The sequence below is a fragment of the Ceratotherium simum genome, chromosome 1 (genome assembly GCF_057802395.1).
Source record: "Ceratotherium simum simum isolate JZ-2026a chromosome 1, ASM5780239v1, whole genome shotgun sequence".
NCBI lineage: Eukaryota > Metazoa > Chordata > Mammalia > Perissodactyla > Rhinocerotidae > Ceratotherium > Ceratotherium simum.
In genome coordinates, this window is record NC_141900.1 from 2,263,611 (window position 1) to 2,288,078 (window position 24,468).

Consider the following 24,468-nt stretch of genomic DNA (forward strand, 5'->3'; position numbering starts at 1 on the left):
CAGACGTTTTTAATGCTGCCGAGGCTCTGTGCCCTGTGGAGAGGTTTGAGTGCTAAAGAGGGATGGTCTTGGGGTGCTTCAGAACCAGTGGGGGGCCTCCCAGCCCAAGTCAGGGGGTCACGGCGCCCCTGAGTGAAAGAAGGGAAACCCTTGCTGGCAGAGGCAGCAGTGAGAGGGAGCGGTCCCAAGGGAGAGCTGGGGGCTGCATGCACCGCCAGCGCATTTATACGTGTGTGTGCATGCACATGCGTGTGCACCATGCCGTGCACACGCAGTGGAGGGATGGAGACGGGAGAAGCCAGCTTGGGGAAGTGCGCAGAGCCCAGGGCTTGGCGGGTCTCAGGTCCGCCGTGAAGGTAGACAGTGTCCTGGAGACCCCGGGGGTCTGAGTGCCGTGAGCACATTGTGGGGTGACCAGGCTGGATTATGTCCTACCAGCTGAACCCCATGGAATTAACTCTAGCATGGGGGTCCCTTAGGGAAGAGGTACAGGGTGGACCACACTCCTGGGTCCGTGTGGGGACCAGGACCTTGAGCAGCCTCTCAGTCTGGGACCACATGAGTCCCAGTGGTCCTGGTCTTGTCATTCCTAGGAAAATCAGCCTCAGGCAGGGGATCTGCACACTTGTTTTTGCTAGTCACCCATCCTGCATTTGGGGGCACCTGTGTGCCAGCCCCTACCAGTCCTTGGAGCAAAGAAGCCTGCAGGCACGCTCTGGAGGATGGGGTTTCTTTTGGATTGCTGCCTCTCTGTCTCTCCAAGCCAAAAGGCATCTGTTCAGCCAGCGTCCATGGCTCGTGGGTCCCTCAGGAGTGGGGGGCGCTTAGAGATTCCCACCTTGGAGGAGATCCCCTGGGGGGTGCTGAGACGTGGTGCAAGTCTTCCCCAGGGCCAAGTGGAAGTTTCCCACATGGGCCCCCAGGGATACCCCGGGACAGTTACAATGCGTGCCAACTGTGGGCTGCGGTGGGAGCCCCAGGGCCCTCCCTTGGAAGAAGCCTCATCTCACCTGGGCTAGGTGAGGAGTGTTGCTCTCAGCGACCCGCCTCTGTGGCAGGTGATTCTGTCTGGACTGGCTTCTAACTCACCTGGCCCAGGTGCTGTCCTGGAGAGCCTGCCTGATGACCTGCTGCTCTTTTTTTCCTGTGCTGAGCAAAGACTGGCCTAACTGTCCCCATGGACCCACTTGAAGTGTGGATGGCCTTGACCCAGCCTCTTCTGAAGATCACTGCTCCAAGTGTGGTTGCAGGCGGGCTGGGGTGGGGTAATGGCTCCTCTACCCCAACTCCTGATCCTGCAGCCTGTGGTGCAGCTCACGGTGACCTCAAGCCTGCCTGTCTCGTCATTTCTGCACGTTTTGGCAGGTGCTAAGCCATGTGGTCACCATCTTCTGTGCAATTCCAGCCACGAATTCAGAGAGCTTCTTGGGAAGAATAGGAACCCTCAATGGGGAAAGCCTTGCGGGTTTGCATCAATAGATGGTGGGTGAGCCCTGGGGGCTCTCAGGGTGGGATGACAGGTGGTTGGCAGACGCCCTCACTTAGTCTTCCTGCAGTGTGCCTGCTCCCCAGCAATCTCATCTCAACCAGTCCCTTAGACGGGTTCTCCTGGGGGCAGCTCCCACTTCACTGGGGACGGGTGGGTTTCCTGCTGGCATGAATGCAGGTGGCCTGAGCGTGGAGTGGGAGCATCGGCTTGTTTGTGAAGATGCCTCTGAGACATCCTTACTGCAGTTAGTGATGGCCCCGCCTGCAGGACAGATCTGTAGCTCGTAGAAACGAGGTGAGTCACCGGGTGGAGAGGGAGGACAGCTGCTTCCCTGTGAGTGGAGGCTCCAAGGCCATGCAGAGCTGAGTGGGGGACACAGTGGCCGGGGGGTGCATCCAGAGCACCTCGGTGTTGTGTGCTGTGTGGCAGTGAGGGAGAACAGCGGCCCTTGGCCCCGCCCGCTCTACTTGGTGGCCTAGGACCCTGTCACATGAGGATGGAACACCGGCTGGTGGGTTGTCTTGACCAGCTAACGCACCGGCTATTTTGTGCCCCACTTCAACTTCCCGTTCGTGTTTGCAGGCTAACCCCAGAGGTGGGAGAAAGCAAACTAAGATGAGAAAATCTCAAAAGGGAGGTTCCTGTTTTTCTGAATCATAATTTTCATTTTAGGGGCTAGGGTCCACCTTCCACTTCCTTTACAAGGTGGATCTCAGCCTCCGTGCAGGCCCCTCCTCTGGCCTCGTCAGATCAGCTCTCGTGGCTCCAGCCCCCCTTGCAGTTTGATGGCCTCCCTGCTCTGGCCCTGACCCTTTCCAGACCCCCGTGTCTGGTGGGCGATGGGGGTCTCTGCTGCTGTCTGGATCTTGCATCAGAGTCCATCTGTCTCAGCAGTCTGCTCACATTCTTCTCTGCGCCCTGTGTTGCAGCCACTCCCTGACTCCCCTGCACTCATGTCTGGAATCTGCTTTGCTGCTCCTCCCTTAGTTGTCCCTCCTCTCCCATCCCCTGCCTGGCACTCAGGCACTGACTGGCATTGGGCTCACCTCACACTCAGGCCCCACCTCACACTCAGCCCCACCTCACACTCAGCCGCACCTCACACTCAGGCCCCACCTCACACTCAGGCCCCCCCCACACTCAGCCCCACGTCACACTNAGGCCCCACCTCACACTCAGCCCCACCTCACACTCAGGCCCCATCTCACACTCAGGCCCCACCTTACGCTCAGGCCCCCTCACACTCAGTCCCCACCTCACACTCAGGCCCCACCTCACACTCAGGCCCCACCTCATACTCAGGCCCCCTCACACTCAGCCGCACCTCACACTCAGGCCCCCTCACACTCAGCCCCACCTCACACTCAGGCCCCACCTCACACTCAGGCCCCACCTTACGCTCAGGCCCCCTCACACTCAGCCCCACCACACACTCAGGCCCCCTCACACTCAGCCGCACCTCACACTCAGGCCCCACCTCACACTCAGTCCCCACCTCATACTCAGGCCCCACCTCACACTCAGGCCCCCTCACCCTCAGGCCCCCTCACACTCAGCCCCACCTCACACTCAGGCCCCACCTCACACTCAGCCCCACCTCACACTCAGGCCCCATCTCACACTCAGCCGCACCTCACACTCAGGCCCCACCTCACACTCAGGCCCCACCTCACACTCAGGCCCCCTCACACTCAGCCGCACCTCACACTCAGGCCCCACCTCACACTCAGGCCCCCACACTCAGTCCCCACCTCACACTCAGTCCCCACCTCACACTCAGGCCCCATCTCACACTCAGTCCCCACCTTACGCTCAGGCCCCCTCACACTCAGTCCCCACCTCACACTCAGGCCCCACTTCACACTCAGTCCCCACCTCACACTCAGGCCCCATCTCACACTCAGTCCCCACCTTACGCTCAGGCCCCCTCACACTCAGTCCCCACCTCACACTCAGTCCCCACCTCACACTCAGGCCCCCCACACTCAGTCCCCACCTCACACTCAGGCCCCCCTCACACTCAGGCCCCACCTCACACTCAGGCCCCACCTCACACTCAGCCCCACCTCACACTCAGGCCCCATCTCACACTCAGTCCCCACCTTATGCTCAGGCCCCCTCACACTCAGCCCCACCACACACTCAGGCTCCACCTCACACTCAGGCCCCCCTCACACTCAGCCCCACCTCACACTCAGGCCCCACCTCACACTCAGGCCCCACCTCATACTCAGGCCCCCTCACCCTCAGTCCCCACCTCACACTCAGGCCCCACCTCATACTCAGGCCCCCTCACACTCAGCCCCACCTCACACTCATTCCCCACCTCATACTCAGGCCCCACCTCACACTCAGGCCCCCCTCACCCTCAGTCCCCACCTCACACTCAGGCCCCACCTCATACTCAGGCCCCCCTCACACTCAGCCCCACCTCACACTCAGGCCCCATCTCACACTCAGGCCCCCCCCCACACTCAGGCCCCACCTCACACTCAGTCCCCACCTTATGCTCAGGCCCCCTCACACTCAGCCCCACCACACACTCAGGCCCCCTCACACTCAGGCCCCCCACACTCAGGCCCCACCTCACACTCAGTCCCCACCTCATACTCAGGCCCCCTCACCCTCAGGCCCCCTCACACTCAGCCCCACCTCACACCCACCCCCCCCTCCCACTCAGGCCCCACCTCACACTCAGTCCCCACCTTATGCTCAGGCCCCCCTCACGCTCAGCCCCACCTCACACTCAGGCTCCACCTCACACTCAGTCCCCACCTCACACTCAGGCCCCACCTCACACTCAGGCCCCCCCTCACACTCAGCCTCACCTCACACTCAGTCCCCACCTCACACTCAGGCCCTACCTCACACCCAGGCCCCCCCTTACACTCAGCCCCACCTCGCACTCAGGCCCCACCTTACTCTCAGGCCCCGCCTCACACTCAGACCCCGCCTCACATTCAGGCCTCACCTTACACTCAAGCCCCACCTCACTCTTGGCCCCACCTCATACTCAGGCCTCCCTTCACGCTCAGGCCCCACCTCACATTCAATCCCACCTCACAGTAGACCCCACCTCACACCCTGGCCCCACCTCACTCTCAGCCCTGCCTCACACTCAGTCCCCACCTCACCCTCAGGCCCCACCTCACACTCAGGCCCTGCCTCACACTTAGACCCCACCTCACACTTTTCAGGCCTCACTTCACACTTAGGCCCCACCTCACACTTTGGCCTCACCTCACACTCAACCGCACCTCAGAGTAGACCCCACCTCATACCCTGGCCTCACTTCACACTCAGGCCCTGCCTCACACTCAGGCCCTGCCTGACATTGGGCCCGCCTGCCCTGGGCCTCCTCACTCTTAGCCTCTACTCCTGTCCTGTCTGGAGGGCAAGGGGAGGGTGAGGCCACAGCCCTCCCTTTACCAGCCATGTGTCTGGCAGCCCTGATGGCCACTGCAGCCCACACAAGGGTCCATGGGTCCTTCAAGGCCCATCCACCTATGCCTGGATCCAGAGATGGTTTCTGTGGTGTGGCTGGCACTGGAGTTACAGCCTGTGTTTGGGACATCAGGGCCACTCCTTGCCTCATGACCTCGGGGAGGTTTAACCTCTCTAAACCTCTGTCTTCTGTCTGTGTGTGGCCTCCAGGCTTGGTTTACATTCTGCCTCTTGGGTGTGGGCACCCTCCTCCCATAGCCCCCTTGGGGCCCTGCAGTCCTGAACAACTGCCCATGGTGTTCAATAGGTTTTCCCTGGTTAAATTACTTATCTTGAAACCCCTCAGCAATGTAAGATTGACGGCGATGCCTCTCATCGGCGCAGCCCACATCACGCTGGGGCGTCCATGCAGGGCACATTTCATGTGACAGGTACACGTAGAGAGAGAATGTGCCTGCATGTGGGGGGGGGACAGTGAGGCTTGTTGTGCAGGCAGTGGAGCCGCTGTGCACTGTGTGGAGCAGGGCATCATGGTGGGGAAAGAGCACCAAGACAGCGTTCAGTAGTTGGTGGAGATTTAGGAGCAGTGTGGGGTCTCTATCTTCCAGGAGGCCTGGGGGGCTGTGCTGGGTGGGCCAGGTGGTGGAGTGGAAGGCACAGCTCTAGAAGGAGCTCAGAGAGGCCGAGGTGAGGTGGTGGGCTAAGGAGGGAGCAGGGACATGAGACGATGAAGTGCAGGCTGCTGTCTAGAATTCCTAGTGTGCATGAGAGATGCTCCCTTGAGAGGCCTCCCAGTCCTGCCTCGGAAATTAGCCAGGAGCTGGGCATGTGCTTCCTTCTCGAGGGCTGTGGGGGCAGTGGGGGCACTGGGCCAGGGCCCCACTGGAGAGCAGTTAGGTGTGTTCCTGAGTGAGGGGCTGACTGTAGGGATGCTAAGGAAGTGACCGTAAATGCCCAGAGATTTACCTCCAGAGATCCTTGCCCTGCATTGTGAGAGTGACAAAATATTGGAAATCGCTAAGAATGCCATGGAGAGATCATGGTTATGTGAAAGATACCGTTCTTTGCGGCAGTGCGTCCCGCAGTCATTGAAATAGTGACTCTGAACACCTGACAGCCAGAGAGTGTGCGCTCTGTCACACTCCTGGGGGAAGCCAGGTCCTAACTACCTGCTCCAGGATGACAGCCACAGAAAGGCACCACAACGAGAGATGCAAAATGGCCCCAGTTGCTCAGCGGGCCATGGTATGGTGGTGGGTCCTAGGTGACTCACTTTCATGCCTGCGAAGTTGTTGGCAATGTGGCCAGATTACTTTAGTTTTATTTCTCTAAGGGTGTGGACGTTTGGGGTCAGCCTCAGGCCTGGCCTGCTCCGCAGCTCCCCTGCCTGCTGTGAGGGCTGCAGACTGTGGTTCTAGCCCAAAGCCCTGGCAGGTCAGAGGCTAGGTAGGTGCAGTGCTGAACCAGCATGTCTGGTTTACAGACAAGGCCTTGGGGAGGTGGAGTGCCAGCTGGGCGGTCATTTCCAAGGCCGAGAGACACTCCCAGGCAGGCTCTCGACGTGAGCAGGGGCCGCGGGCCTGTGCCTGTTTGTCCTCCTTCTGTCTCTGTGCTCTCCACCATCTGCAAGTAGACATTTTCGTGTAATGGGGACTTGTTTCCCCTCAGCTTTAAGGCAGCTGTCAGAAACCGGAAAAGTGAGCCGTTTAACGACGTCTAGATCTAAGCATTGAGTCCCAGATGAAAACCACTGGCAATATCGGGACTGCCTTTGAAACTCAGCAGAACACGTATTCGTATATTTATGTTTTTATGGAGTTTTACGAATGTCACCAGTTGGCCTTTTGTGTCCAGAAAACTCTGTTGTAGTGACCTCTGCCTGTATTTCCCCATGGAAACTTGCAGATGTGAAGGAAGTGGGAGTCAGCAGAGATGCAGGGCTCCAGAACTCCAGCAGCCCGACAGGGGCCTCCCAGGAGTGGCCTGCAGGGTGCATACGCCCTGAGCCCAGCCCCCGCCTGCCCCCTTGGGGGAGCCGACCTCAGGCACATTGTTTCCTCTGGGCTGCTTCTCCTCCGGAGTGTGTGTTCATGGGGGTGGAGGACGCCACAGCATCGTTCCCCAAATGTGGTTCACCGCTGCACTCCTCCATGGGGAGTGGGCGCCCCTTGGAGGTGTCCCTGTGCAAACACTCAGGCTGAGCGCTCTGTTCAAGGCTGCCGGTGTCCTTTCCTGTCCTGCCCTTAGGCTCGGGGTATTCTGGTGGGCACCGTGATCCTCCGAGGGTGGGTCGACAGTGGCAGCTGGAGGACCTGGGGCATGAAGGAGCCAAGTCACAGGGCAGCGATGACCCCGAGGGGCGCTGACCCTGATGGCCACTGCATGTATTCGGGGTTGGGGGTCTCCCAGAGCGCCAGGGCTCCAGCTCTGGCCGGGGGAGTCTCTGGTGTCGGGTCTGTCCTCACGTGGTGTGCACATGTGTGGGAAGTTGTCAGGCACTGGGCTCATGGCACGGGGTGAGGGAGCCCCCCGACGTGGGTGTGGGGGGCTGGCTGTCTCTGCTGTGGTGAGGTGGATCCAGCTGGCATGGCTGGCCCTGGTCAGGGCCTGCTGGCTGTGACAAGTGGGGAGCTGGGAAAAGTGGCACTGGCTAGGGCAGGAATGTAGGACTCGGGGGCCTGGCAGCCTAGCTTGCCCCCACACAGGCTCTGGCCGGGCAGGGAAGCCAGTTCTCCTGGCTCTCCCCCGCCCAAGGGTGGGCAAGCCTCCAGGGTCCCCACCTGGGCAGGAGCGGCCCAGGCCTGGGGAGGGGTCTCCTGAAGGGGTGTGACTGGGGCTGAGGCAGTCAGGGGTGTTGCCAGGGGGCTTCAGGAGCACAGCCCCCTCTCAGGACCCTTGGAGCACTGGGAGTTCAGGGAGGTCCAGTAGATCATGTCTTGAGCCATGTGGGGCCATCAGACCTTTCTGGTGTTGTCCCATGAGCTCTCCCTTGTCAGTCCCTTGGGCCCTGGGGATGGTGATCCTGGTCCGGACTTTTCCTCTGCTGGCTCCTTAGGCCCAGGCCTTGGTCGGGCTGTACCAGATGCTAGGTCAGTGCACCAGGATGTCTAGTGCACCCTGGGCACATGCATGACTGTCAGAGTGGATGCCTGGGAAGCCCCCGATCCCCAGCGGGGCCAATTAGGGGAGGGGACATAGACATGAGGCGGTTTTATGTTTTTCAATAACTAACCCCCGCACCTTTGCCCTCTAGGTGGTGGCCCTTAACCTCCTGGCCGAGTCACTGCCAGATGTGGAAATGGCGTCATTGCCATGTGCCAGACCCCCAGTTTGTTTTAAATCCAGCCTCAGACCCTACTCAGAGCTCATTTCCTCCCAGCTCATGAAAGGCTTACCAAGCCCACTGTGTCCTGGAGTGGCTGGGGTGGGAGGGACCTGCCTGCCATGGTGGACATTTGGACCCACCTGCTGCATGATGCCAGGTCCTCCCCTCTCTGCACCGGCCGTGGGACCCCAGGTACCCACTGTGGGGTGGGGGTCAGCTGCCTGCCCAGTGGACAGGGGGCTGATGAGCGAGCCCAGTCATGCACACCTGTCTGCAGGTGATTCCATCCCATTCTCCACAGTGCCTCTCCCACCAGCTGTGTGCCCAGGTCCACAGGCAATGGTCTGCTTTGAACCATTGCCGCCCCTTCTGGCATCACAGGAGGGGACCTGAGCACCTTTCCCCGCCGCCCTGGCTGTGGATGCCACCTGCCTGCTGTCCACACCCATGTGCCCTGTGCCTGGTGGAAGGTCCGAGGTCTGCGTCTCGGCGTCAGTTCTCTATGGAGCCGAGGGGAACGAGGACAGGACTTCCTGCTGGGCCAGCGCGTGGAACAGAGATCACACATTTCCTGTCCTGGGGTTTCTGTTTTCTGAAATCAGGTTGAACGAGGACTGAAAATACTGTTTGAAATGATGTGGCCGCTGTCCTGTGGCAGGCATGCTCCTTGGTGTGACGGCTTTGTGAGATGTGGTCAGTCACGGTGAGGCTGATTGCCTGACCAGAGACCGCTGGTCTTTTCCCACATCCGTTACTGCTTCAGACGTGTCCTGGATAGTTCCAAGAAGTGTGGGTGTGGTGCCCACACAGAAGAACCAAGGGCTCCATGCCGTTCCCGCTCTGCAGTAATTCATGCACGACCTTGCACAAATCACTCTCCTTGGCCTCTGTTTCCATCTGTGAAATGGTCTCGTCTGCAGCAGGCGTTAGGGGCTAGGGTTCGGGAGGAGGCATGTAGGGGACTGGCCTTGCTACTGCACGGCTTCTGCCATGCACCCTAGCTCTGTTCTGGGGCTGCGTGACCTGGTCTGCGTGTGCACATGTGTGCACCGTGTCCCATGCCATGCACAGCTCCCGCAAGCCTCAGCCTGCTCCAGAGCCAGTGTCACTTCAGACATGACAGGTCGATGCATTGCCCCTTCTATGCCTGTATCGATCTTGGAAAAGCTGGGGTCCCTCCCACGCGCCCATCCGAGGACGCATGTGAGAGCTGGGAAACAGAATCTCATCAGGCCTCGCCCGAGACAACCTGGAGAGAGAGGTCGGGGAGTGTTGGAAGCAGTAACTGCTATTAAGAACAACAAAAGGAAAGAAAGAAAGAAATAGAACTAAGGGACTAAGGGGAGGATCCCTGAAGTACCTGTGGGGGTTGGTGCATTTTCAGATGTGGTAATCAGGGTACGCTGTTTTGAGAAGGTGACATCTGAGCGGAGCTCCTGGGGGTCAGGCATGAGCCACGTGCTGTCTGGGAAGAGGGCTCCCACCCAGGGACCGCAGGGCAGAGGCCATAAGAAAAGCAGGCCAGGCCAGGGGGACATGAGGAGGTCAGGATGTGTGGGGGCACCCGGCCTGGGCCACAGAGGGCCTTGGGCCCTGGGGGGACTCCGGGCCAGGCCTGTAAAGCAGGGGACAGACCCACTGACCACTAGGCTGCTTGGTCCAGGGGAGCCTGAGGGACAGGAGGAGGACAGGAGTGATATAGGAGGTCAGGTGCCCCATCTGCTGAAAGGAAGTCCTGCCAGTAGGATTTGCTGATGGTGGAAATGGGCCGCAGGCCTGAGAGGTTTCTAGGGGTCCTGGTTAGCTGAGGTGGGAGAGGCTGCTGGGGTGAGTGTTGGAGGGTGATCAGGGGTCCCACCAGGGCTTGTCCCATGCAGGGGTGAGTAGACAGCCAGCTGGAGTAGCTGAGTGGGCCAGGAGGGGTGTGGCTGGACTGGGGCCAGGCTGAAGGTATTGATTTGGGGTCTTGGGCACGGGGATGGGTCCCAAGTTGAGTGTGGATGAGACACCAGAAGTGAGTGGTGTTAGGGGAGGAGGGGGCCCAGGTGTGAGGCGTGGGTGGACAGACCAGAGGAGGCTGGGGAGGGCCGGGGGAGGGGGCTGGTAGCCCTGAGCAGGTGGGCCAGGCACTGGGGCCCGAGCCTGGGCTCAGGATGCAAAGGCGGCCCTGACCTGGCCACAGACTGCCCAGGGCAGCTGTGGAAGGGAAGGTGGGCTGAAGTGGGGCTAAGTAGGCGTGAGGCCTTGTCAGGAGTTTCACTGTGAAGAGGAGAAACATGGGCAGGGCTGGGGGAGGAAGAGGAGTCAAGAGAGGGGTTTTATTTTCAGGTGAGAAATAATCACACGTTGTAGGTTTGCTGCCAAGGACGATCCTATAGAGAGCGGCAGGTCCCAGCTGGGGGGCAGAGGGGAGCCCTGCTGGTGTGGGAGGGGTGAGGGCACTAGCGAGGCGGGCAGAAGGACGTCCCTGAGGGAGGAGGGACAGATGATGACTCCGTTGCAGCTTGAGGAGCATTTGAGGAGCCAGTTGTGCCCTTTAGGAGCCTGCTCGGTGGGGCAGAGGCGTTTCCTTCGCCAGGGCCAGCCGCACACATGGAGCGGGCTTTGACGAGGCGACATTTCCCCAGGTGTTGGACACAATGGGAGAGGGGCAGGGGACTGTCCTGCTGGGCCCTGGGATTTCAGCTGGAGAAGGAAGAGAGAGAGCACAGGGCAGGGCGTCGAAGGGCAGGAAAAGGTGGGAGGTTGGGGTCCTGGCAGAGCCCAGGTGTCCAGGGCATCGTGGGCCATGGGGAGCAGGGGGCAGTGTGGTCCTCAGCGGCCTGTGTGCTGAGGCCAGGTGTGCAGGGCAGGTACCCCAAGGCCAGGTGTGTGGGGCAGGTATCCCGAGGCCTAGACTCCAGGCCGCTGGGCATGTGCCACCCTTGGTAGCTGGGGAGCCTGGCACCTCCCCAGTGCCTGTGTGTCTGAAGAGCTGGGGATGCTAGGGTGGGAGGTAGGACTGGTCACTGCCCAGAAAACCAGTGCGGCTGCCTGCTGTGGGCTCCGGAAGCATTTGCTGGTGGCAGTGGGCAGAGAGAGGCCAGTGCATCCAGCTTGTGCTCGCTGAGACCCCACCTCCAGAATACAGCTGGAGGAGCGTGAGAACAACTGAGGCAGGAGTCTGGTGGGGGAGGAGGGGCCCTGGCGCTCCTGAGGGCGGCATCCCGGGGTGTGACGGCTCAGATTTGCGGTTAGGGAGCAGCAAGCGACAGCTCCCAAGTGGCTGTGGGACCATGAGGAGGGGCCAGGCCTGGTGGCCCTGAGACCCCGAGAACAGGCAGCTGGCACTGGGGGTGCAAAGGGGGGCTGGGTTTCCTCAGAGCGAGGAAGGGAAGAGGGTCCTGGACTTAGGGTGCCACTGCAGCAGGCCGGTCCCCTCGCAACACCGCAAACCCAGAGACCAGGCTGAGGCGTGGGGAGGCCGGGGGGCCACGGGAGGCAGCTCCGCCCCGGCCTCACCTCCTGCAGCTCTCAGGGTGCGTGGTGCTCAGCCTCTACCCCAACACATGCCCTTCCCCCAGCTTGGAACCCCCTCAGCTGAGTTTGCCCACCGCTGCTGCCCCTTCTGCTGCCAGCCTGACCCAACACCAGCTCCAGGCCACACCTGTGGGCAGGTGACCTCTGGACACGTGTTCCTGCGCTGTCACCCTCATCACTGATCACTGACTAGGGACCCAGTCCTGAAACCTCTCTGTGCCCTGTGGGGGTGTGCCGAGCCTCTTGTCATGGCTGTGACTCGTTGTCATGGCCCTGATCGTGGGGTGTGTGTGGAGGAAGGAGAGGACGGCAGGTGTGCAGGTGGCTTTGCCTTCATGTGGGTGGCCTCCTCTTCTGCCTTGCTGGGGGAAGGTTGGTGGGGTGCATGGAAGCCATCCGGGTGTGTGAACACAGAGGCCCAGGCATGAGGCCCCCCCCGATGATCTCTGCTCCCCTTCACCTTGCCTGCCATATTCCAACTGTGGGGCGGCCCATGGGGCTCCTTCTCCATGTGAGCAGCTCAAACGGTGTTATTGGGCAGCTGGGTACTCAGGGACCACCCAGTCCGGCCTCAGTTTCCCTGGGGAACCGTCATGGCTAGAGTAAAGGGAAGGTGTGCTGAAGGGGGGTGTGGAGGTGGTGAGGAGATGGGGCTCCTGGGTGGCCCCGCCTGCCTCCACTCTGCTCTCGATTTCTCCCTTGACCAAACTGTCCAGCCTCTGCTGGCCCTGCTGCACCCTCCCCCTGTCTGCCCCTCAGCCCCTCTGACGCACCCAGACCTCAGTGGGGACACCCACCTTCCCTCGTCTCCGCCCTGGGCTGGCCGAGGGCTTGCTTTCTGGAAAAGCCATGTCTGTGGGGCCCATGACCCTGATCTGTGGCATCCTGGCCCCCTGTGCTGAGCTGACCCAGGGTGCCATGGCCGTTCAGTCGAGTCTCTTGTCCTCCACCCAGCTGTGTGTCCCCCTGAGGAGAGTGACAGCTGAGAGCTCCACTGCAGGGATTCACGGAGGTTGTGGGGGTGCTGGCCCGGGAGGGCATCTCAAGAGGGGTCCGTTGCTGCGTCCCAGGAGGATGTACTGTGTGTTATAGGTTCTAAATGTTCAAAACCTTAAATCGAGGCCAGGAGGAGGCATGTAGAAGCCAAAATGGTTGTGAGACTACTGGGAAGAGAAGCAAGCTTGGTGCAATGACTCACTATTATGTGAATTTTTAGAAATGTGCCCACTACTGTGCCTGTGGGCATGTTAAACACACTCAGTACATGTTTAAATATTGACTACAAAACTGCAATTTGTTATTTCATATATGCTGGTCTTCCCACTGCCACCAGACGAGTGCCTTCGTAAGCAGGTTGGCATGAACTGATCTCAAAATACAGCAGACGGTCTGTTAGAGGACAGAAAACACTGGCCTAACCAGCGGGGCCCAGCACATGTCCCCTAGGCACAGCCAATGCTACCATCCATGCCTCGTGAGAGGCTGGTACAGGCGCCACAGAAGCATTTGCTTTCAGCTCTGCACCTGGTTGAAGCATGGAATACTCCAGCTAGGAGAGACCACCCAGATTTAGAGGGACTGGAGATGTTCATGGTTACAGTGAAGAAGTTCAGGGTCACATGGAGATGATCAGGTCACATGGAAATGTTCAGGTCACATGGAGATGGTAGGTCACATGGAGATGATCAGGGTCACATGGAGATGATCAGGTCACATGGAGATGATAGGTCACATGGAGATGATCAGGGTCACATGGAAATGTTCAGGTCACATGGAGATGGTAGGTCACATGGAGATGATCAGGGTCACATGGAGATGTTCAGGTCACATGGAGATGGTAGGTCACATGGAGATGTTCAGGGTCACATGGAGATGTTCAGGTCACAGGTCACGTGGAAATGATCAGGGTCACATGGAGATGTTCAGGTCACACGTCCCATGGAGATGATCAGGTCCCATGGAGATGATCAGGTCACATGGAGATGCTCAAGGTCATAGCAGGCACTGTTTTGTTAGGACTTTGGGCCACTCTATCAGATGCCCTCACAGAGGATGTCTGTCCCTCTCTCTGGCGCTCAGAGGCGACATTTGGGAGGAATGTTTTCCACCCGTGTCTATGTGGATGTAAATGGTGTACCCACACTTCTGTCAGTTGTACATGAGACTAGACTGGCTCTGTTGAGCTTGCTCTCGAGTTCACTCCTCTGTGTTAGGGAGATGACGGCGGTGTACGGGAGCCCTACAGGTTCATGTCCCTTGGCTTGGCTCCCTCTCGCCTCCTGTGCGCAGCTCTAATATCTCTAGGTGGACATCACTCCCGACTGCAACCCCGTACGTCCATCCTCCCGAGGGCCAGGTGTTTGAGGCTGTCACACACACCTGGAGTCAGGCCAGTCAAACCTCCCCTGTGTGCCCCAGTCTGTCCTCCTCTTCGCACCACCCCGGCCCAGTCTCTGCCCTCCCACCTGCCCCCGGCCCCCAGTCCACGCCCAGGTGCTGTGGTCTCTGTCCCCATGGCCTCTTGGTGTCCCCTGTCCCTGTCCTGCAGCCAGTGCTCTCCAGCCCGGCTCACCCATCATCTGCTGTAAACTTCCGTCCTGCGTGCCACTGTCTGTGCTGTCCCGTGTGTTGTGTGCAGCACGCAGTCCGTGTGGGGAGTGTTTCTGGTTAATCCATTAGGAGCAGTGACACTTGGAACCTGCAGGAAATGCCTGAGTTTAATCAGATGTAGAAATCCTCCATTTTGCGGTGCCTGAGGGGCAGCTGTTTTGTCCAATGCTTATCAACACCGCAGTCCCAGGGAGGTGAGTGGGCGTCCTCTCTCGCTGTTAGCTGCCTGGGGGCCTCGTGAGATGTGCCGTGGTCCTGCTGGCCTGTGAGAGGTGCCCCTGCGGGGCCCTGGGCCCTGTGGCCATGAGAGGTGGGGACAGACCAGCTGGGGAGGCTGAGTGGGGGAAGTGGTGTCTGATCCTTTCCTGGATCTGCCATGATGTGAGGTGTGCCCCAGGGCAAGTGAGTCCTTCTGCCATTGCTGGTCCCTGTGAAGTCCCCCAAGGTCAGTCCTGGGGGGTGTGGAGTTAAGTTAAGGCCAGTGAAAGCAGGAAGTTGTGAAACACTCTCTTCCTTGTACACCCTACTTTAGCTCATGTGTGCGGCGTCCTTTCCTGGTTGAGCAGATCTGAGCGTCTGAGGGTGGGTCTGAGCTGGCGCCCCAGGAGGAGTCCTTCTCACCTGGGCCCCTTTTTCATTTCTCATCCATAGAAGTGGAGTGAGAACCCAGGGCGCCTGGCAGAGCGCAGGGCTCTGAACGCTGTGTTTTCTTCATCTTCATACATACGTGACAGGTGTTCACTTCACACCCAAATGCCGTCCTTTCTTCTTTTTGTTTTTTTTTTGTTTTGTGAGGAAGATCAGCCCTGAGCTAACATCATGCTAATCCTCCTCTTTTTGCTGAGGAAGACCGGCTCTGAGCTAACATCTACTGCCAATCCTCCTCCTTTTTTTCCCCAAAGCCCCAGTAGATAGTTGTGTGTCATAGCTGCACATCCTTCTAGTTGCTGTATGTGGGACGCGGCCTCAGCATGGCCAGAGAAGTGGTGCGTCAGTGCATGCCCGGGATCAGAACCCGGGCCGCCAGCAGCGGAGCACACGCACTTAACCGCTAAGCCACGGGGCCGGCCCTCTTCTTTTTGTTTTTAATCAACTCTCCTTCGCTGCTTCTTTGCAGAGCATTCCATGTAGTCTTTGTGGGAACAACCACTCTCTCTCCACGTTCATATTTTCTAGGTGTAATAGTGTCCTAGGGCTGCCATAACAAATACTGCAGACTGGGCGGCTTAAACAACAGAAATTCATTTTCTCAGTTCTGGAGGCTGGGAGTCCGAGATCAAGGTGTGGGCGGGGTTGGTTCCCCCTGAGGCCTCCCTCCTTGACGTGTAGACGGCTGGCTTCTCCCTGTGTCCTCACATGGTCGTCCCTCTCTGTGTGTCTGTGTCCTCATCTCCTCTTGTAAGGACAACAGTCACATTGGATTAGGGCCCATGCTAGTGACCTCATTTTGACTTATTTACCTCTTGAAAGACCGTCTTGCCAAATACAGTCACACTCTGAGGTATTGGGGATTAGGGCTTCCATATGAATGTTAGGGGGCACACCTTGCATTCTTGCATACTGTTCCATTACCTGACAAGCTTATGGCGTGGATGGGCCCTGCACAGGATGAAGGATGCGCCCGCTGCCTGGGCTCGTGGCCGCGTGAAGCTGACTTTGTGCTGTGGGTCTGGCAGCACATGTGGCCGCCCTGGACAGCACGGTTATTTTGTGGGCTGGTTGTCGGAGGATGTTTAGGGGCTTCTGCCAAGCTTAGGCCCCCTGTGCATGGTGCTCTGCCTTGTTCTCTCCCTTCCAGCTCGGGGCCAACGCCCTGCTCTTCCTCAGCGTGAACATGTTTGGGGTCTTTGTGAGGATCCTGGCCGAGCGCTCCCAGAGGAAGTCCTTCCTGCAGGCCCGGAACTGCATCGAGGACCGGCTGAGGCTGGAGGACGAGAATGAGAAGCAGGTCGGTGTGGCGGGGTCTCACTCACGGGGACATGGGGAGCACAGAGCGGGGAGCACCAAGCGGCCCAGCCTGGCCTGTCTGGGAGGTGGTGGGGCCTCAGGCCTCGGTTGGCCCCCTCTGCCCTCTGTGGGCTGGCCCTTCCTCTCTCTGGGCTGCATGTGCTTCTGGCCCCCTCGGCAAGTCAGAGGAGATGGGGCAGCTGCGGGAGGATGGTGCCCTGGACGTGGAGGTGAAGGAACCGCCACCCTGTCATCCCAGGGCCTCAGTTTACCCATTGGTGACACGAGGTATGGGGCTGTGGAGGAGATGCCAGGGGGCTTCGTGGGACTCGGGTGGAGGCAGAAGCGAGGTGGAGAGCCAGTGCTGCGCGTTTGCTGCCGCTGGAAGGGGCTGAGCTGCTTGAAAGCAACTGACAGTGACATTTGGTTTGCTGGGGGTGGGCATTGGGGCAGGTTGGCCTCCAGATGCAGCCGGAATAGGCTAACTTGGCATTGGTGGCCAACGCGGGTCCTGGCCGGCCTTGGCGCACTGACCTGTGGCCTGAGGGACCCACAGAGGGGCGAGGCTTCTGCTGACCCTGAGCGTGGGGGCGTCTCGGGCACTGTGCCCGTGACCGTGGTTGTCATGGTAGCCCTGCACTAGCAGCTCGGCTGTGAGCCCTCAGAGCACCCTGCCCAGCTCCTGCCACGGTCTGCTGGGGCAGTGGGACTGTCGCCTCCAACCTAAAGGCTGCAGGCTTGGAGGCAGCTGGGCTAGTTTCCCACTGTCCTGAGCCACTGTCAGCCGTCTCCCTGGGCTCATCCCTCGGCACAGTGTTTCCTCATCTGCTGCTGTCCTGGGGCCCAAGAGGCTGCTCTGAGAGCTCTGGGCGAGGCCTTTCACTGGGAGAACCTGGACTCTGCTTCACGACAGTGCTGGTGGCTGAGGCTTATTTTCCTGGGGGTGGGACAGATGGGATTGATTTCTAAATGAGATCCTACCTTGATTGTAGATACAAGGTTAAGTACTGACTGTACATTTAGAAAATGCACACGCATATTTTCATTTATAGATATTATGGTCATACCTAGCATTTACAGTAAAGGTAGGATCTTGCTTAGAAATAGATGGTGTGTGTGGATCTGTGGGGGGGTATGTCTGTGGGAGATATGTGTCTGTGTGTATATTTGTACATTTGTGACATGCATGTGTGCAGGTGTGTGTTGTGTGTGCGCGTGCATGTGTAGATAGGTGTGCTTTTGTTTGTGCGTGTACACGTGTATGTTTGTGGATATGTGGGGCATGTTTGCAGGTTGTACATGTGCACATGTGCGTGTGTGTGCATGTCTCTGTGTGCATGTGTGTGGATTTGCATTCATGTGGACTGTGTGTGTGCATGCCTATGTTTCTGAACGTGTGCGCATGTGTGTATGCTTGTAGATATGTGGGGATATGTGTGTATGTGTGCATGTGTGGGTGCAGATGTGTGTGTATAAGTGTGTGCACACGTGCATGTGTGTGTATAAATAGTGCATCTTCTGGGGCTGTGCCCTGCCGCATGTTTTCCAGACCGGGCGTCAGCACTGATGGAGCATCTCTAGCGCTCTCTGAGAAACACTTGAGCTCAGTGTGATGCTTCTACTCCCAGAAGTGACTCTTTGGAGCCCTCTCCCCTTCACTATACCCCTGAAGGTGACTGGAAAAGTGACTTTTTGGGCTATTGTTATGTGTTTCTGAATCTTCCTTTCCTTTTTCTCCTATTCTCTCTCTCCTTTCTGTCTCCTTTCAAATATCTTCCTTTCCCATCTCCTATTTTTGTCTAATTTCATTTCTTTTCTTGCTGCCTTTCCTGTAGACTACCTCGCTTCCAGCCTTGAAGTATTTTCTAACGCTTGGTGTCCCCTTGTAACTCAAGGTCGGTCCTGTCTGTCAATGCCGGTAGCGATGGTGACGATGCAAGCAATGGCGACGATGCTGGTGATGGCCGTGGGCCACTCTGTGTGCTTGTGTGCTTGTGTGCGAAGATTCTGCAAGGCTGTGTTCTCTCTCTCTGCACCCACGTTCCAGCCCTGGGAATATAGTGGCCACACAGATAGTCCTGCTGTCACGGAGCAGCCACAAGTCTAGCATTTGCGGCTGTACGCATGTCCTTTCACGTGCTTTTACAGCAGCTCCGTGAGTAAGGGTGTGTTTTCTCAGTCCTACAGAGGAGGAAGCCCAGACTCACGGAGGCTCAGAGACATGTCTGAGTTCTTACCACAGAGCTGATGTTCTTAGCATGAAATCTGCAAAATGGTAAATGTCACCCAATCCTGTCAATCCAACTAAATGCTCTGTATTTTCAAGGTTTCACCTTTATGCATATTCTTTTCCCACATCATTGTCATTTTGGTGTATATGTAATTTTATTTCTGCATTTGACTTAACATTTCCCACAGGTATATCCACCCATGTTCTAAACGTAACTGAAGGCAGCTGCTGCTTCTTCCCCTGCACGTGTAACTTGAGTGTTCCCAGCATCTGACATTTAGGCATCATGTTTTTAAAAATGTTTTTTCCTCATGAGCGTCTTTATTCACATAGACTTGAAGTATTTCCTTAGTTACATTTTGAGCAGTGCAAATATGACATTGTTTCTCTCTGTGGGTCCTGGGTATTTTCCAACAAACGTTGTGCTCCATTGTATCTTTATGAGTAATACCTAATTAGGCTCAGCTCTGGGTTGCAGTGGTTCTCTGAGTGGGGCTCAGGGCTGCATCTGATGGGCCTGCCCCTCCCTCCCTGCCTCTCTCTGTCTCTGTCTCTGTCTCTGTCTCTGTCTCTGCTAGGACTTGGTACCTCCTATTTATTCAGATGCTGCTTTCCCTATACTAATGCAGACAGCTGGGTTTTCATGCGTGTTTTCCTCTTGTGTTTCTCTGTGGTGTGCATACTGATCCCTGTGGGTTTGAACGAGCTGCTCACTGTACAGAGGCTGACGCTCCATCAGAGGGATCCCTGTATCCCCGAATCTGTTCCTCTAGCTTTGCTTTTCTTTGTGTAACAATTCAGTCCTTCGTGTTTTCAAACATATCTTTCATTTTCCTATCGAGTTTCATCTGTTGCTTCAAAGCTGAGCAAATGTGTTGGAATATGAAAGTGAGTGAGGCCAGGTCATTTCCATGAGTTCACCTGGTGGGTGAACTTTTTCTGTTGCAGCCTGTGGGGTCACATCACATGACCGCTGTCTCCCTGGGCAGTCTTGTAACTGGCGCTCAGGTCCGTCCCTGCATCTGCTGGCCTGATTTTAGCTTGGGAAGCCTTGTCTCTTTAGGGTGGCAGAGGGGAGCGCTTGGGCTCAGACAGGGCTCAGCCACCTCTTGGGGGCTCTCAAGGCACCAGTGGGCACTCGGTATGTTACAGTTACCCAGGGACTGCCTGGTGAGCCTGGGAGAGCCTTGAGATGGCTGAGGCAACTCTAACCAGCGTGTCAGTGTGAAAACTGCATTCCCCCGAATTATAGATGAGAGACATCCCGACCATACAGGCTTGTCATGACCTGTCTGCATTTTCATGTTTCAACTCATTAACAAAGGAATTCAATTCAATAGCTGCTTCTAGAGTCTTCTCCAGGCCCTGAAACAGTAACTTGGCATCCTGGGTGATGTGAGGGGATATTGGTGGAGCCACCCCAGTTCTGGGAGTGGATGCTTGGGGTGCACCCCAGTTTTGTGGAGGAGATGCTGGAGATGCACCCCAGTTGTGTGGAGGAGATGCTGGTGAATGCACCCTAGTTATGTGGAGGAGATCTGGGGGTGCACCCCAGTTTTGTGGAGGAGATGCTGAGGTGCACCCCGGTTGTGTGGAGGAGATGGTAGGAGATGTACCCCAGTTGTGTGGAGGAGATGCTGGTGGATGCACTATAGTTGTGTGGAGGAGATCTGGGGGTACACCCCAGTTGTGTGGAGAAGATCTGGGGGTACACCCCAGTTTTGTGGAGGAGATCTGGGTGATGCACCCCAGTTTTGTGGAGGGGACGCTGGGGAATGCACCCCTGTTCTGGAAGGGGATGCTGGGGGGACACATCCTGATTCTGGGAGGGGATCCAGGGGGAATGAACTCCAGCTCTGGGAGAGGTGCCAGGGGTCTAGCTCTGGAGTGACTACTGTGTGGCGGTAGGTGTGGGCCATCGGCTTCTGCAGAAGTGGGGAGATGTGGACTGGGACTGGAGGGGTTGGGAATGGGGTCATTGAGGGAGGTTGAGTCGGGCGAGGAACGTGAGCAGAGATGCTGAGCAGGAATGTGCTTGGTGGTTGAGGGGAGCCCTTGAATTTGTTGTGGCCTCAGCGGGAAGGAGACAGGGGAATGTGAGAGAGAGGCCGGGCTTCGCACACTGTGGAAGGTGTGTGCACATGACTGCGTGGTGGGTTTTCCGACATGTATGAGCAGGAAAGAGACCTGGTCAGATGCACGTTTGGGGGTCAGTGCAGAGGTAAGGATGTGGAGGTGGGCGGGAGGCAGACGTACTAGGAGTTTGGCGGGTTGTTCTTTCCTCTCTCCCGCGGTGACTATCTACCCAGAGGTGCCAAGGTTGGAGGCTTTGTGAGACAATAGACGATTGTGCTTTAATGCTCGAAGCAGATGTTTCACTTGAGAGACCCAGGAAACATCTCCCTGGGATGTGTCTGTAGGACAGGCTGTGCTGTGCTTGTGTGGCCACCACTGGCCGGTCAGGGTTTGCGGGAGCGGGGTGCAAGAGGCCCTGCTCTGAAATGCAAACACCCAATGTTAGGAGCCTTGCGTCTCCCAGCTGCCCCACCGTTTTGTTCCCGGACAGGAATCAGCAGATGGAAACTGTTGAGAAGCGTCACTGCTCCTGAATCCTGGGCAGTAATGTGTGTGGGGACTCAGGCTCTTCTCCACTCTTTACAAACCTGAGGCCAAAATTGTTTTGGCCCCAGGTCCTTCAGTTACTTTTTTATGCAGATAGTAAGGCATGCTTGACCTCTGACCCTGGGAAGAGTCTGATTGTCTTAGATAAGGATGCCACTGTGAGCTTTCACCACTTACCCTGCTGGGCTAGGACACATCCTGGGCATTTTGTGCCTGTAATCACTGATTTTGTGGAAACCTATGAAGAAGGTGATAATTGCCCAGTAATCAGGAACGTCCCCTCCCCTCCTATATGGTTTAGAACTAATAGCCCTGCAGTTGCACGGAGGTAATTTTAAAAGAAGGTACCACCACTTTGCGTGCAAAATCTGAGTTTTCATTAATCTCCTGCCCTGCCCCCAGCTGACGCAGACAGGCCTGGTCTCCCCTGAAAGACCCTCAAAGTCTCAAAGACTAGGGCCTCCTCCAGTGTTTTCACAAGTGGAACTATTAGAACAACTCTCCCCTCCTTCTCAGGGCAGCCCAGAGGGAAGCCAGAGGGGCTGGGAGAGGATGGGCAGGAGGCCTGTCTGCTTCGTTGGACACTTACTGTACTTCTAGAAGGTTCTCTGCTATACTTTGAAAAAGCTACCTGAGTAGTCCCTGAGGTTGACTCCTTTGAGAGGGACGTGGATATGCTGATGAGACCTCTTCTCCCACCACATCAGAACAAGCAACGGCCCTTACCCTGTCCCGGGGCTGCCCAACTGTCCTGTCCTTCAAAGTCTTGGCAGAACAGAAGGAAGTGGAGGTCCGAAGGTGTTCTTCCTGTATGAGCTCTTAGATCTTCAAATCTCATTTCAGGCCTGTGCATCATGGGCAAGCATATAAGAACTTGATTCCATTTTATAAATCTGAGAACTGGGGCTGGCTCGGAGAATTTAAATGGCTTAGGAAGGATAATGAAACCAGTGACAAAGTAGCCTTGGCAGAGCGGGGACAGCAGAGGCCGGAACCCAGAATCCCCTCAAACCAGCCGTGACCCACTTTCTCCCTCGACAGTGCCAGGTCTCCTCAGCCATAAAAAGGCTCACACAAGGGTTTTGGGTTTCTGGATTCCCGAGTTAAAATATTCCAAAGGGCTCTGAGGGGCCTTTTAACAGGGCTCTTTCAGTTTCAGAACAAAAATGTCAGAAGTTAGTTCTTTGAAGTAGAAAAGCCTTAGAGAGACCGATGGAGAAGAAATGAGTATTAGGGGTGGGAAAGCCCAGGCTCCAGATAAAGCGGGGTTAAAAACAGATAAGAGGGAAACACTAAGAATGACCTTATGCCAGAATATTTGAAAACTTAGACAAAGTGGACAAAGTCCCAGAAAGGTGTCAGTTACTGAAACTGATTTAAAAAAAAAACAAAAACGCTGGAACATCCTATGACCATTAAAATATTGACTCAGCAATGAAAAGCTTACCAAAAAGTAATCACCAGGCTCAGATGGTTCTACAGATGAATCATACAAATTTCCAAGGAAAACATCATTTTAATCCAATCTCTATAGGATAGAAACTCCTCTGTGAGCACAGGATACCCTTGCTCTGTGATTATGGAGGACAGAGCTAGGATTCCAGAATCTCAGAAATGCGGGTCAGATGGACACACGGGGAGTGGCCCCTGTCCCCCAGTCCTGTGTTCATGAGCAGAATCAGCCCCAAGGCCCTTTGCCTCTTGGTGCCCGAGTGGGTTGGGAGGGACCCAGGTGCCCGCGTGTCTGGTCCCCTTGGCAGTGTTGATGTGTAATGCACAGGGCTCTGGGAGGCGAGGGCCGAGGTGTGTTGCCGGCGAGGGGGACACTACCCTGTCGTGTCGTCACCCCACAATTGCCAGGACACCATGGAAGCAGAGCTGAGGCCACGGTGCTCAGCCCCAGGCCCCCACAACGGCCTTGGCTCAGGCCGGCCCCAGACCTCCTGTCTCAGGCTGTGGGGCGGAGGCTTGGGAGCACCAGATGACCTCCATCCCTCTTCCCACGCAGAGCCAGCTCTGGAAGGCAGAGCTGCTCAGCAGTCCTTCTTGCCTTGAATGCAGGGTGCCTCGTGGTGGATGGTCAGCATGGGTACAGTGAGACATCACCGCCTTCCAGCTGGGTGCTGTATTTCTGTCTACACACACGGCAGACACATCCCACTGGGTTCTTAAAACTCCTCACGTGGCCTCTGCTCAGTGCATGTGAATGGGGAGAGAAATCTCTCTTCCTCTTCTTATAAGGACATCAGTCCTATCAGATTAGGACCCCACCCTTGGACCTCATTAAACCTTAATTACTTCCTAAAAGCCCCATCTCCAGATACAGTCACATTGGAGTTAGGGCTTCAACACACAAGTTTTGGGGAGACACAATTCAGTCCATGGCACCCACCAAACAACATACAATACTCTAGTTCAAGTAGAAGTCAAGTGCATGATTTGAAAGTAAGGAGAAGCTGGCTGCAAGTCCTGGCTGGGTCATGGTTGTGAGGCCTCGCATGTGCACAGGGCTAGGTGGCCCCTGGCCTCTGGGCTCGAGACGTGGCCTCTTTCCTGGGTGGCTGTGTGACATGGAACTCTCCTGCGGTTGGAGGTGGAGAAGCAGCCCCGGGATGGGGAAAGAGGACCCTCCTGCTGGGCTTCTCCCTTCCTTCTTGCTCTGAGCTGGGGAGGCAGGAGGCTGGAGCAGGTGCCAGGACCAGGTTCTTGGCCTCGTGAATGGGTCGCTGACAACCTCTGGGCCTCACATCCACCAGCTCATGCACGGCTCTGGGGTTACTGGTGTGATTATGATACATTTATGGCAAAAGGGAGATTATTCAGTGGGTCTGACCTAATCACCCAACTCCTTTGAAAGGAGAGTGTTTCCTCCTGCTGCGAGCAGAGAGGAGCTCATGGAGGCTCCAAGCAGAAGTTGAGGGGCCTGAAGGTGAAGGGGCCATGTGCCCAGGAGTGCGGGCAGCCTCGGAGTGCTGAAAGTGGCCCTTGTTGACAGCCAGCAAGGACATGGGATCTCGCTCTTCAGACCAAACGTGGCCAGCGTCTGCTGAAGCCTGTGTGAGCTGGGAGCAGATTCTCCCTTGGAACCCCCAAGAGAGTGCTGCCCGGCCAACACCCGGATCTTGGGACTGAGCAGAGAGCCAGTCATGCCATGCTGGGGTAAGGCCTGGCTGTGTCTTAATTTGCCACGTTTGTGGAGAAGGAATAGGTGCAGCTGAACTTCCTGCTTCAAAGTCAGTGTCCTCTGCAGGGCACGCTCACCCATACTCTCCTTTCTCCTTG

The 24,468-nt window shown here is 57.0% G+C and overlaps 1 protein-coding gene across 5 annotated transcripts in view; it reads left to right on the forward strand.

Moving 5' to 3' along the window:
* Positions 1-24,468, forward strand: part of ADCY1 (adenylate cyclase 1) — a 156,137-nt gene that overhangs the window by 11,440 nt on the left and 120,229 nt on the right. For all 5 annotated transcript variants that reach the window (XM_087430283.1, XM_087430309.1, XM_087430324.1 and 2 more), the window contains exon 2: positions 16,186-16,335. In XM_087430283.1, coding sequence (XP_087286409.1) covers positions 16,186-16,335 — 150 coding nt within the window. The remainder of the gene's footprint in view (positions 1-16,185; positions 16,336-24,468) is intronic.